The sequence below is a fragment of the Prunus avium genome, chromosome 8 (assembly GCF_965620075.1).
Source record: "Prunus avium chromosome 8, drPruAviu1.hap1.1, whole genome shotgun sequence".
Taxonomy (NCBI): Eukaryota; Viridiplantae; Streptophyta; class Magnoliopsida; order Rosales; family Rosaceae; genus Prunus; species Prunus avium.
The window spans coordinates 29,074,455-29,088,822 of NC_142291.1; the positions used below are offsets into that span (position 1 = coordinate 29,074,455).

Consider the following 14,368-nt stretch of genomic DNA (forward strand, 5'->3'; position numbering starts at 1 on the left):
TACTTCTATATGGTCAACAGCAAGAGCTCTTAAAACAACAAACTTACTTCGGCATCGGAGGGTCTTAGGCTGGTTCCACACCGGTTCCATAGACCTTACGAGTCTCGACTTCTTTCTATTCAGGATCAGCATCCAAGGACAGGAAGAATCGGCATCCAATATTCAATCGATCTCTCGATCGTCCATCTCATTTGTAAGTTGCACTCATCTCTATCTGTTCAGATTTAGCGCCAACAAAATGAATTTGTATGGAATGAATATGTGTAATTATGAGATTTTTTAATTATATTATTGTAAAATTAAATATTATCTTTTAGTCATTCACCTTGTCTAGGTTAACTGAAATTGAGTTCTTATCTACCACAATAGTAAACTTCTTATCGAGTTCAAACCAAAATTCTCTATATAGTCTTACTGTTTCTCTCTCTAGTCTCTCTAATCATAAATAAACATTAACCAAGACTAATTATGACAGCTGCTTCTGCCGCCGAACACAACAACCCTCATCGGCTCCGTTGCCACGAGTTCATATTATTACCCATCATCTTCTGCTTATGGATAATAAGTATGATCGTGTTAATCAGCAACGCCGTCAGCGAGCTCGGAATGAATTCCCCCGAGTTCCGCCTCCACTCCGCCACCATGTCCCTTCCCAATGCATCTGCCTCCGAATTCACCGCCACGTGGGACGTGACGGTCGTCGCGTTCAATCCCAATCACAAGGTCAACATCTCCTACGACAGCCTGCAGGCCACGATCTTCTACGTAACAGACCCCTTCGCGGACGCAGTCTTGCTCGCGACAAAGCCGGTGCCCCCGCCCTCGTTTCTGACCGCAAAGGCCCAGACCACTCACCGTTTCAGAGTCGAAACAGTGTCGGCGTACGTAGGTGATGAAGTGGCCAGAGAAATCTCAGAAGGGAGAGCTCGTGGAGGGGTGACGTTTGGGCTCAAGATGTTGGGTTGGTATAGGTATACCTCGTGTAACACAAGTCCCAGAAAGTTTGAGGATTGCTACCAGGTCGAGTTTGGGTTTTCCCCCGGTAATTGGACAGGGGAACTGACACGAGCGGGTCAGTCAATTGCATGCGAGCATAAGGCGAGAAGTCCTCCTCAGTTTTTTATTTTTTAGTTCAGGCCTCTAAAATGTTGACGGCTCATGCACAATTCCCCTATTTTTGGATGAACTTGGAAGATTGAGATTTAAAATATGTTTAAAAAATATATATATATTTATAAAAAATTTATAAAAAAACGGAGGAAAAAGAAGCGATGGTCACTCCGATTTCGATTTTGTCCGCACCCATGAGATCCAATTCATAATTGAATCTAACACAAGAAGTTTCGTCCATGATGGAATCTAAATCTCACTTTCAATCATCGATCGACAAATCGAACTAGGGGGAGTAACTATTTTTTTTCTTTCTTTCTCGATGAGGGCTCTGTGTGATGAGTTTGGATAGAAACACTACAACAAAAATAGGCTGCAAATTCTCAGCGGTAATATTTAGTGACCAAAATTGAAACCTTTGTAACCACAATTTGCTCCTCTATATCTGTTAGCAGAGCTAGGGCTCAATCAGACACTCATGTGCCCATGTATAATTATAAAAAATATATATTTGTTTTATATTATTAATGAGCTGCAAGAAGAGCGGATAATGTGGTTGGGCCTGCTCTTTAGGGTTTAGGCCACGGACACCCGTTGGTGTGGCGAAAATTTAATGGTAACGCCAGCAACAAGCACAATTCAGTGTTTTGTGGCCAATCCGTGGCCAACACTCTTTGTCTATAGATTGTCAATGACTAACATCCGTATAGGCCTCGAATTGTCTGTGACTTATAATGAGATTTTCTAGTAGTGATATAAGAAATAGGCCTCAAATTGTCACATTTTCAATTACCTGAGCATATATACAAAATTAGAGAGTTGTTTGATGATCTGGATCGATATAGCTGAGAAATATTATAGTGTTCTTTTTTCCTTTTTGCGACAACTGTTCACTAACATAATAATCGATTGGCTTATTTTTTTTAAAAAAAGGGGATATATGATGGATTTATAATTAATGCAGGGAAAACTGGCGACCGGACGAGAAATGGCTGTGAAGAGGTTGTCAAAATGTTCAGAGCAAGGAACGTTGGAGTTTAAGAATGAATTGATACTCATATATATGAACTCCAACGTACACAAACCTTGTTCAGCTCTTTGGATTTTGCATTCAAAGTAGTGCAAGATGACAAAATGAAAGTAAAACATTTCACTTGTTATATATATTTGATTGTTAACCTTCAGAATATGACAAGATGACAAGATGACAAGATGACATGCATATAGGCCTCGAATTGTGACTAACATGCATATAGGCCCTCAAATTGATATGATTTACATTTGAAAATAAACGAACCACACGTTGACAGCAGCAAATAGGAACATTCACTGGTTCACAACACTAAAGTCATTGTTATAAGAAATTAAGCAAAACCCTATTAAAATATGCATAAGAAAATTCACTGAATAACATTCTGATATGGGAATTATAAACTTTTAGTTCATCTGTATCTAAAACATGTGTTTGGAAAGAAAACAACATGATTATCAACTAGTTTATTCACCATCAATAAAAAACTGTAGAAAACTCAACTTGACTCACCTCTTCATCTTTTTTATTTTTTATTTTTATCATAAGCACAGCTAGCTATGGGATTTAACACAAAAGATTTGTCGAAAAGTATCCAAATATATGAGTGTTAAATCAAATTAAAATTAAAATTAATCACATTACATACATGACAAGCTTCTTTTGTACTTTTTTTCTGAACCATAACGCATAATAAGTATGACTTCTCCCCTAAAGCTCGCATTCAATTGGCTGGTGCGTTCGTGTCAGTGCCCCGGTCGAATTACCCGGGGAAAACTCAAACTCGACCTGGTAGCAAGCCTTAAACATTCTGGGACTTTTGTCATACGAGGCATACCTATACTGACCCAACATATCGATCTCAAACCTCACCCCTCCATGAGCTCTCCCTTCGGAGATTTTTCTGGCCACATCATCACCTATGTTCGCCGACACCGTTTCGACTCTGAAACAGTTAGTGGTCTGGGCCCCTGTGGTTAGAAAGGAGGGCGGCGGCACCGGCTTTGTCGCGAGCAAGACTGCTGCACCCCCGCTGGGGTCTTTTGCGTAGGAGACCGTCGCCTGCAGGCTGTTGAAGGAGATGTTGAGCTTGTGGTTGGGGTTGAACGCGACGACGGTCATGTCCCACGTGGCAGTGAATTCGGAGGCGGACGCATTGGGAAGGGACATGGTGGCAGAGTAGAGGCGGAACGCGGGGGCTTCGAGATGGATTCTGTGGTCCCTGAAGGCGATGAACCCTCCTACCAAACAAATAATAATAAGTTTCAGCAAGACGCAGATGGGATAGCCCTCGAGTACAACCTTCTTCCAATCGACCCGACGAGGGTTGTTGTCTTCGGCTGCAGGAGCAGCTTCCATAATTAGTCTTGATTAGTGTTAATTTATGATTAGAGAGACTACAGAGAGAGACGGTAAGAAGTCAAACAATATTTGGGGAATTTTCAGATTATTATTTCTCTCCACTCTGGAGGCAATTTATAGAATTCACAAGTGTGTTTTACAAATAAACCTACCAATACAAGGAATCTTAATTACACCGTGCACTACTACAATTTTGTTAAACTACGACACCCAATAGACGACCCTTTATATAAAAACTGTCGTGGTATTTTAAAAGACGACGAAAGTTATAAAAACGTCGTGGTAAGGTACCTAATACATAGATGTGTTGGGTTGATTTTTAAAATTACGACGATACCTTATTAGAACCGTCGTCTTTTTAGGAGGTTGCTGAACAAAAATTCACTTTTAAGTTCGCGAGCGCGGAGCTTTTCAGAAAACCCTTGCTCGCTCAAAACACTGTAATATCTCAAATTCTCTCATGAACCTTGCAGAAAACCCTCTCTCTCACATCGATGAAGCACATCTCCCTCTCGCCGTCCACCGAACTAGCCGAGATCGCCATCTCTGTCACGCCGTTTAGGACAACGAGTTCGCCGAGATCGCTATCTCCATCGTGTCGTTTAGTCCACCGAGCTAGCCGCGTTCGCCATCTCCCTCACGCTTCCCATGGCAGTTACCCTTCCTCATCTCGACCATTTTTAAGCCCCCAAATGGATTCCCATCTTCCGTTTTAAGAGCTTTAGATTAGATCTTCTTCCTCGTAGACCAGAAAGGTACGAACCTACTTTTCTAGGGTTAGCTTAGGATTCTTCTGACTTGATTTCAATTTTTATTTTTTCTTGTTTATTTGTTTGTCTGACATATAGGGTTACGATTTGTTTGTTCTTTAATTTCGGTGCTTATTGATGTATGTTTTTGTGGTTGGATCTGACTTGATTTAATCTGTATATAGTTTAGTGGTTGAATTTTTTAACCTTTTTGCTTTTATTTTGTTCAGAAATTCTAGTTCATATGTTTTTTGTTTGTACCTTTAGTGTTTTGTTGTTGAGTTGCAGGGCCTGGAAAGTGGCCCTGGTTTTAAGATTATGCAATTAGATGAGTTTCTTGATTTGAAAAGAATTGTCCACTTCTTTGGATGTTTTATGAGTTTGGAAATAGTGATGATCAATTATATTTTATTGAGTACAGAGACACATGCTGGCATTGCATTTCTAATTTCTTTCATTATAAGATTCCCAAATCATCTATATGACAATACGTTCCTTTTAAAGAATCAGTCTTTGATGGTTGTTCAGTTTGGGTTTTATTTCATATCTTGATGTGTATTGAGTGTAATTTGTTTGCAAGCGTATATTCTGGAATCAGCCTTCTGTGGTAGTTTGGTTTGGTGTATTGAGTGTGATTATGCCTTCACTGTATAAGTTGTTAGATACGGAACAAAGAATTCTTTTGGACTTCATTATGGGTTCATAATTGTGCTCATCGTTGAAGCACACTCTGTTATAGATTTGAACTAGAGTCTATTATCGATTTTTGGGGTACGTGGTTTGTGATGCAACTCCCCAAACTCTGTTGAAATCTAAATGCAGGCAGATACGGTTTCCTAGCTGTGAGGCCTTGGGAAAGTTAAACTGCTGAAAAACTCTTTTATCATGCAACTGCAAGAACTAACTGTTTGATTTGATAAATTGACTAAAGAACTGTCAGTTTCTTTATTCATTTGAAATGATTCAAATTTCTGTCCTAAATTTTGTTGACTTCTGTAGACATAATTAACAGAAACTGAGGGGCCAATTGTATCTATTGTGGTTTTGCCTAATTCTGGAATTGTAGCTTGCAGATTGGTTTCTTGCCTTAATGTTGCAGTTGGTCCATTATTTTTCCATTGGTGGCTTAATGTTTCACTTGTATATGTTTAGCTAGTACTGGAATAGTTTTATGTGAGGTGGATGGGGTAAGAATTATGGTCTCAGCTTTAGATAAGCTAACTTTTCTAGCTGCTGCTTTTTCTCTAGTTATGATTGTGTAGGCTACTTTTTGCCCAGTTAGGCCAAGTCATTGCCTTGTCTGTTGTAACGATCTGCTAAAGTGATGTAACTTTGGAAGTTATGGTCAGATTTTCTTCAATTCTGTTGACATAGGAGTTGTTTATTTCAGGTCTTGGCTCTTAAATGATCTTATCATGGTGATACTTTGGGTGCTATGGAAGCACAAGCACCATCATCTTATACAGGCTTCCTCCAACAACCATGGTATGAATTTTCTGTCACAAGATATACTTGAAATATTCCAAATCTGTGTACTTATATCTCAACTTTTGGAGTTAGTCAGCATCCAATAGAGAATATAGTACTCTTACTCCAGGTTGGCATTATTCTATTGATCTATGATTCTAATTGTTTCAAGTTAAGTAATTATATTATGTAGCCCTATATTAATAATCCTTTCATTATTGGTAATGCTATCTGGATTGTATATCTCACTATTACATTATTTTGGCTTGTTAAGCAGTTTCCTAGGCCATGGAAGTGGTTCTAACGAAGCTACTCCTAGTGGTAAAAGTTGAAGAAATGCAGAGGAAAATTGGTGATGATGAATGTATGGCTGTGTATACATATGGAGAACTTGACTTGAAGGATAATTAGGTATAGGAATTTGGGTGTATTATTGTAATCAGGCTTGTAGCTTGTAGCTAGCGGCTTAAGAGTACTTTCATTTTTTAGATTTTATTTTGTTTTAGGGTACTCTTGATATTCTATTTATAAAAGAAGCAATTTTTGAGTATATATATGTATGGCGTAGGTAATATCATATTTGAGTATATATTTCTGATACCATTGGAAACAAGAAAAAAAAAACTAAAATGAAGAATTACGTCAGTTTTATAGTTAATAATCGTCGTCTTAGAGTTAATAGACGACAGTATTTCATGAAACCGTCGTCTTTACAATTAATAGATGACAGTTTTTTAAACAAACCTGATGTCTATGAATATAATAGACGACGGTTTTTCTGAAAAACCGTCGTCTATTATAGGTAAAGACGACGGTTTTTCAAAAAACCATCGTCTATTATATCTAATAGACGACGGTTCTTTTAAAAACTGTCGTCTTTACCTGTAATAGACGACGGTTAATTACCGTCGTAGTTTGACATTCAAAAAGACGACTGTCGATTTAACGACGGTTTGAAAAAGAAAAAGACGACGGTGTTTCCCCGTCGTCTATTTCAATTTTTGTAGTAGTGGTGAGTAAAAAAGGAAATAAAGAAACCAAGGTGGTTGGTGTGAGTGGTTCGGCACTCTCATTCCTTAAGAGAGGTCAGGGGTTCGATCCCTGCTCTCGTACGGAGTCACCACTTTGGCCAACACTTTACCCATTACGGGCCGACCCGGTGTGAGTAGGGATTAGTCTGGGTTGTGGTTAAGGCTTAAAGGTGCCACCCATAGTTGGGGCCCATCCAGGACCACCTCATGGTTTAGACCCCAAAAAAAAAAAAAAAAAAAAAAAAAAAAAAAAAAGGAAACAAAGAAAACTACTAAAAATAAGCCATACAACTCGCAAAACTACTCGCAACATAAGAGAGCAGTGTTGGATTTATTAGCTTAGATTATATATTTGGTTGCCCTAATGGGAATTCTATGCGGGACAATAAGTTCTTGCCCCAAGAGGTTCTTGGCCTATATTTACTTGTATTACAAGGAAAAGAATGTTAAATACTAGGCTTGTTAAGAAACTTAACTGAACTCTAATAAAATAGTGTATTTTAGGGATTCCAAACATACATAATCTCATACATTAAGTTTGGTAAAGAAACTCGCTTGCCCATTTGGCATTGCTTATTGACGGCATAAGTAATTATTTTGAAAATTTTGAAAGTCTAGCCTGTTTGGTAAGATTAGAAGAAAAAAAAAATCAATTGTTGTGAATATAATTGTTATAAGAGAAAACAATTAATTTTGGGAAACTAACTAATGAGTTACTTTCAATTTCTGATTATGCGGCAATTACACTCTCGAGGAGGTGTTGGGCTTTAATGCAATTTACGAACTTCCGAAAATACCCCAATCTATTTTCACACTCTATTCTCTCCATATGTCTTTTCCTTCCCATCGCTTTGCTTCTTCACGCTATCTCTTCACAGAGCTCACTCTTCTCTTTCTCTTCCATTCTTTCTATATTTTTTTCTTCTTCTTGGACCAAGTGAAGCTCACTCCTGAGAAGCCACAAGACTCGGGTAAAAGGCATATTATGTTTATTTATTCTCAATTTCATCCTTCCCTCTTTCTCTTTATAGTAAATTTGACTTTTCCCCTTCAAATTAATATTTTCTTACTTACAACCCATCATTTTATTTTTCTATAAGTAAAGCCCGATTTTTATACAAAAAACCCGATGACTAGGATCCAACTCATCAAGTTTCCTAATCAAGCTTAATGTGTTAAATGTTATAGTTTTTAAATTCCTATAATACCCTTGATTACATTTTTAACGTGATTTGTTTAACAAATTAGCTGCAATTCAATGCCCATTAATTGTGTTTCAATTTTGTATAGATTCCAAGGATTTAATGGGTCAGTTTTTTTCCTTATTTAGAAAAAAAGTAATTAAAGCTTGGCGTAATTACTACCGTATGGTTTAAATATACGGACAATGCATGGCTCCTGATATCAGGAGCCATTTCTCCTCCATAGCTGACGTTGCTTCCTTAAAAACAACACGTGTTTCTTCTTCTTCTTTTGTTTTTTTAACTTTTTTTCTTTCAACTCCATTAACTACTCGAGCCTTCATCTAGAGAAAAAATAATCCAGAAACCACCTATGCACTCCACCACCAAAACCCATGTGGCCAAGCCACACCCAGCCACAACGTTGTCACCCCAAGCCACCCTTAGCCAAACCCAACCCCATTACTGTCACCTCTCTCTTCTCTATATCAATTCACATGATCTCCTCTTTCTCTGCTATGTATCAATTCCTAAATCATAATCTCATCTCCTCTCTCTCTGCTATGTATCAATTCCTAAATCCTAATCCCATCTCCTCTCTCTACTCTTTATCAATTCCAACCCAATCCAACAGAATTAATGGATTTATCCCCCTTTTAAAAATAAAATGCAGACAGACAATTGATTGAGAATCAACTCCGATCCTTGGACCCCGAAACATCGTTGTTCGCAGACAACAGTTCTTTGCTCAAAAACCTCACCTTCTTCCCGTATTCCAACCTACTGGGCTCCTCTAATGGTTTTATATTTGTTCCTGTAATGGTTTTATATTTGTAGATGTTGATTATGATGAAACTCATAACTTATTTATCTAGAACCCATCAACCAGATTCGTCCGCAAATTGCCTAGCCCAGATTTTTTGTTTATGGCAGAAACAAATTTTGTGCATGAATTAATGGAGTTGAAAGAAAAACGGTGAAAAAAACAAAAGAAGAAGAAGAAATACGTGTTGTTTTTTAAGGAAGCCATGTCAGCTTTGGAGGAGGAATGGCTCTTGATATATCATGAGCCCGGCATTGTCATACTCGTTCCTATAAAAAGACAAGAATATGCTCGGTTTTTTTAATAAATTTGACTACTTGATCATTTCGTATTTTAATTTTCAAATTGATAGCTTATTTATTTTCTATTATATATACCAATTTTCAAATTTAATAATTGTTATGGTTTGAAATTAATTTGTTCAAAGGGAAGTATTATGTTGCTCTCTAATGGTGCATTTGGATGAGGGAAATAAACTTCGGATTTTGGCAAAAGTCAGAATTTCTAAATTGACATGAACAAATTCCCGTGTTTGGATAAAAAAAACATAGAAATTTAGAAATTCCGCATGGGAAAAAACATGGAATTTGGAGATCATAAATCCCAACTTTAAATTCTATGTAAAAGTTGTCATTTCTAAAATCCCAAGGGAGATTGAGTTTTAAAACAAGATAACTTTACAAATAAAGGTTAAATTCCGTGTTTTAAAGCCGTCACCCAAACATGAAACTTTACAAATTCTAGAACATTAATTTCCGTCATTTATGAAATCCATTGTACGTTTAAATTTCCTCATCCAAACGCACTGTAAAGGAATTTGAGAACTCATTTGGTTAAAGAGATTGCTTACTGAACTTGGGTATAGACCTACATCTGTAATGAATCTCTTTTGTGACAACAAGGCTGGAATAGTTATTGCACATAATCTAGTTCAACATGATCACACCAAACATGTTGAGGTGGATTGACACTATATCTAACAGAAGCTCGAAGCTAAAGTGATTTAGTTTCCTTTCGTAAAATCCAAGGATCAATTGGCGGATATTTTGACAAAGACAATTTCCAGTAGAGCGTTCCACAATTCACTAGACCAGTTGGGCATTTACGATATGTATGCACCAATGTGAGGGGGAGCGTTGGTGTGACTTGTGGACCATTGACTTTCTTCCTTACACACCAAGGATTCCCATTATAATTAAATTTTATTTACTTTTAATTCCTGATTTCCTACTGTAAATAGAAATAAAAATTTATTATTTACTTGGCCACTAAGGCTCCTTTGTATCATAAATATGACCTCATACAAGGAGATGAATATACCAAAAATTCCCACAAACAAATATTCTCATATTCGGTTTCATATTTTAGCATAATTGGATCTACCCATCTTGCAGAGCTATATGTTTAATTCTCTCCTATAAAATCTCAGTTACCATTTTCAATTTTTATGTAAAACCCAGATTAGATTGAAAGGTTTGAATTTTTTTTTTCATGCTTACTATTTTTGAGCTGCAGATTGGTAAGCTCCTATGTTCAAAGTGATAACTCTTTTTTTTTTTTCCCTTTCAGTTTTTCATTTAATTCAGTTTTCCTTATTTATCCTGCATTTAACATAAAAATTGACAAAGTTGATGAAAAGGACCAGTAATGCAACCCAAGACTTAATTTGAGGGCTACAACAATTATTATTGGAATTTGAGGACGAAAATGAAAAATGGGGTATAGTTTAGAGACGATTTCTACAATTAAGCCTATATTTTAACATGTATACAACTACTATGATAAAAAAATTTAGTAAATTTGGCTTACACCCTTCAAATTCAACTTAACTTACCTTACAACACTAGTAAAAAAAACCCCTTGCGCGACGAAACACAATTCGTCGCTCAAAGTGACTTTGCGCGACGAAAATTAAACTTCGTCGCTCAAAGTCTTACGCGACTAAATTTTGCGCAACGAAACACAAATCGTCGCACAAAGTCACTTTGCGCGACAAACCTTTGCGCGACGAAGTGTGGTTCGTCTCGTAAAGTCTTTACAAAAATAAACAAAATAAAAAATTGTTTTTAAAAATCTTTGGATGACTTTGCGCGACGAAGTGTGGTTCGTCTCGTAAAGTCTTTACAAAAATAAAGAAAATAAAAAATTATTTGTAAAAATCTTTCATGACTTTGCGCGACGAAAAAATAAAATTCGGTGCACAAAATCTTGCGCGACGAAGTGTGTTTCGTCTCGCAAAGTCTTTACAAAAATAAATAAAATAATTTTTTTTATAAAAATCTTTGCATGACTTTGCGCGACGAATTTCTAAACTTCGTCTCGCAAAGTCTTTACAAAAAAAAATTATTAAAAAAAAAATTATTTTGTTAGAAAAATATAATATTTTAAATGTATTATATTTTAAATTGACGATCAAATTGGTTCATTGTATTCATATAGGGTCAAGGAGTGTAGCTGGAAAAAATCATCAAAATCGAAATTGAAATAACCGTTAAATCGTGATTTTTCGTTTATAACCGTCGAAAAGTTTTGTCCTATTATTTGATCTCTGAATGTTTATTTTTTCCGATTTTTGGCGTATATGATCTCGAAGTATAAACAAACAAGTTTTGATGGTTGGATCTTTGAAACTAGTTTTGTAGAATGCGTATGCCATCAAAACAATATATTCACTAACAATTAAGAGTTTATTTATACTTTCATTAAATACAACATAAGATTTTGTGGTATCCACTAGTGTAAATATTTTAAATTGACGATCAAATGGAGTCATTGTATTCATATAGGGTCAAGGAGTGTAGCTGTAAAAAATCATCAAAATCAGAGTTGAAATAACCGTTAAATCGTGATTTTTCATTTATAACCGTCGAAAAGTTTTGTCATATTACTTAATCTCTGAATGTTTATTTTTTCCGATTTTTGGCGTATATGATCTCGAAGTGTAAACAAATAAGTTTGACGGTTGGATCATTGAAACTAGTTTCGTAGAATGCATATGCTATCAAAACAATATATTCACTAACAATTAAGAGTTTATGTATACTTTTATTAAATATAACATAAGATTTTGTGGTATCCACTAGTGTAACTATTTTAAATTGACGATCGAATGCAGTCATTGTATTCATATAGGGTCAAGGAGTGTAGCTGTAAAAAAATCAACAAAATCAGAGTTGAAATAACCGTTAAATCTTGATTTTTCGTTTATAACCGTCAAAATGTTTTGTCCCATTACTTGATCTCTAAAAAAAAAAAATTCCTGATTTTTGGCGTATATGATCTCGATGTGTAAACAAACAAGTTTGATGGTTGGATCGTTGAAACTAGTTTCGTAGAATGTGTATGCCATCAAAACAATATATTCACTAACAATTAAGAGTTTATTTATACTTTCATTAAATATAACATAAGATTTTGTGGTATCCACTAGTGTAAATATTTTCAATTGATGATCGAATGCAGTCATTGTATTCATATAGGGTCAAGGAGTGTAGCTGTAAAAAATCATCAAAATCAGAGTTGAAATAACCGTTAAATCTTGATTTTTCTTTTATAACCGTCGAAATGTTTTGTCCCATTACTTGATCTCTTAATGTTTATTTTTTCTGAATTTTGGCGTATATGATCTCGAATTATAAACAAACAAGTTTGACGGTTGGATCGTTGAGTAGCTTTAAAATTGTTTATTTTGTACGTATAACACTTAAGAAACTGAATAGTATATATATTTATTAGTAGCTTTAAATTTTTTTAAGACTTTGCGCGACCAATATAATAATTCGTCGCGCAAAGTATACTCTAAAAATTTCGGCGGGTACCAAAAATGGGAATTAAAAAAAAAAAAATTACGACTTTGCGGGACGAATATATAGTTCGTCGCGCAAAGTTTTGTGGGACAAATATATAGTCGTTCGTCGTGCAAAGTTTTGCGGGACCAATATATAGTCGTTCGTCGCGCAAAGTATACCCGAAAAATTTGGGCGGGTACCAAAAATGCGAATTTTAAAATTTTTTTTTTTCCAACTTTGCGCGACCAATATATAGTAGTTCGTCGCGCAAAGTATACCCTAAAAATTTGGCGGGTACCAAAAATGGGAATTTAAAAAAAAAAAGTTACGACTTTGCGGGACCAATATATAGTTCGTCGCGCAAAGTATACCCGAAAAATTTGAGCGGGTACCAAAAATGGGAAGCGGGAATATTGTGGTCGCGCAAAACTTTGAGCGACCAAAATTTCGTCGCGCAAAACCCTAAAAATTTGGGCGCGCACCAAAAATTGGAATTTTAAAAAAAAAAAAAATTCAAGACTTTGCGTGACCAATATTTCGTTTCGTCGCGCAAAGTGATACGGTTTTTAAAACCAAAATAACACCTCCACCATTTTCTCAATGTCTTCTACTCTTACCTCTCCTCTCTCTTTCCTTCTCCCCAAATCCTACCCTTTCTCTCACACTCACTCCTCTCACTTAATCTCTCATCTCTCTCTTCACTATCTATCACTCTCACTCACTCTCTTATCTCTCTTTTCATCATCTGTCACTCTCACTCACTCTTTCATCTCTCTCTCACTATCTTCTCTATTCTCTCACACTCACTTCTCCCTCTCATTCTCACTCACTCAAAATCTTGCCAAAAGGTATATTCTCTCCAAACTTTAATTTTTTTTTCATTAATATGTGTTTTTGGAGTTAGTTTTGAGTTTATTCTAATTTTTTGTTATTTTGTTGTTATTTGACAATATTTGTTTTTTTTTTGTAGGGAATCGTCGAGACTTTGACGGCTTAAGTTGAGGATTTGGACGCTATCGAAACATATCCTCCGCCACTATCACCACAATAGGCTTGTAGATTTTATTATTGTACTTTGTTAATTTATGTGTACATTTTGAATATTATATATATTGGATAATTTGACCACTATTTTTCATATGTAATTTTATTTTGAATATTTCAATTTAAATTAAAGTGATTAAAAAAAATAAAATCATACAATTAAATTAAATTTAAAAAGTACAAATTTGAAAAATTAATATAATGAAATTGATATAAGAGAAATAATAATAAAAAAATGTCAAAAACCTTGGGTGACAAAATATTTCGTCGAGCAAACTATTAAACTAGTTTATTTTAATTAAAAATTTTAAAAAAACAAAAATATAAATTTTTTTAAAAAAAACAAAATTTTAAAAAAATTGAATATTTCGTCGCGCAAAGATTTGCGCGACATTAACTTTCGTCGCGTAAAGTAATTAATATTCGTCGCGCAAAGTTGATAGTATTCGTCGCGCAAAGTAGTTATAATTCGTCGCGCAAAGTTGTTATCGTTCGTCGCGCAAAACCTTTCTTTACGATCTTTGCGCGACAGAACTTGCGCGACCAAAATTTCGTCGCGCAAAGTGTTTTTTGTAGTAGTGCAATTAAGCCTAGATAATGTACTTATATTTTATTTAAATAATATACCTATATTTTTACACATTTATATTTATATTTATATTTTTCATAGGTACATTATTGGATATGTAATTTACAAAAAAAAAAAAAATTGGTTTGCAATTTTGGGGCTGATATGTTAGAGGGAATGGCAACCAAAAGAAATGGGATGATTCATATGCTATT

General features: G+C 35.4%; 1 protein-coding gene across 1 annotated transcript; it reads left to right on the forward strand.

Moving 5' to 3' along the window:
- Positions 1 to 567: 567 nt before the first annotated feature.
- On the forward strand, positions 568 to 1,131 carry LOC110756318 (uncharacterized). Its single transcript, XM_021957732.1, has one exon. It carries the CDS (start codon positions 568 to 570, stop codon positions 1,129 to 1,131), a length of 564 nt encoding a protein of 187 aa, XP_021813424.1.
- The last annotated feature ends 13,237 nt before the right edge of the window (positions 1,132 to 14,368 follow it).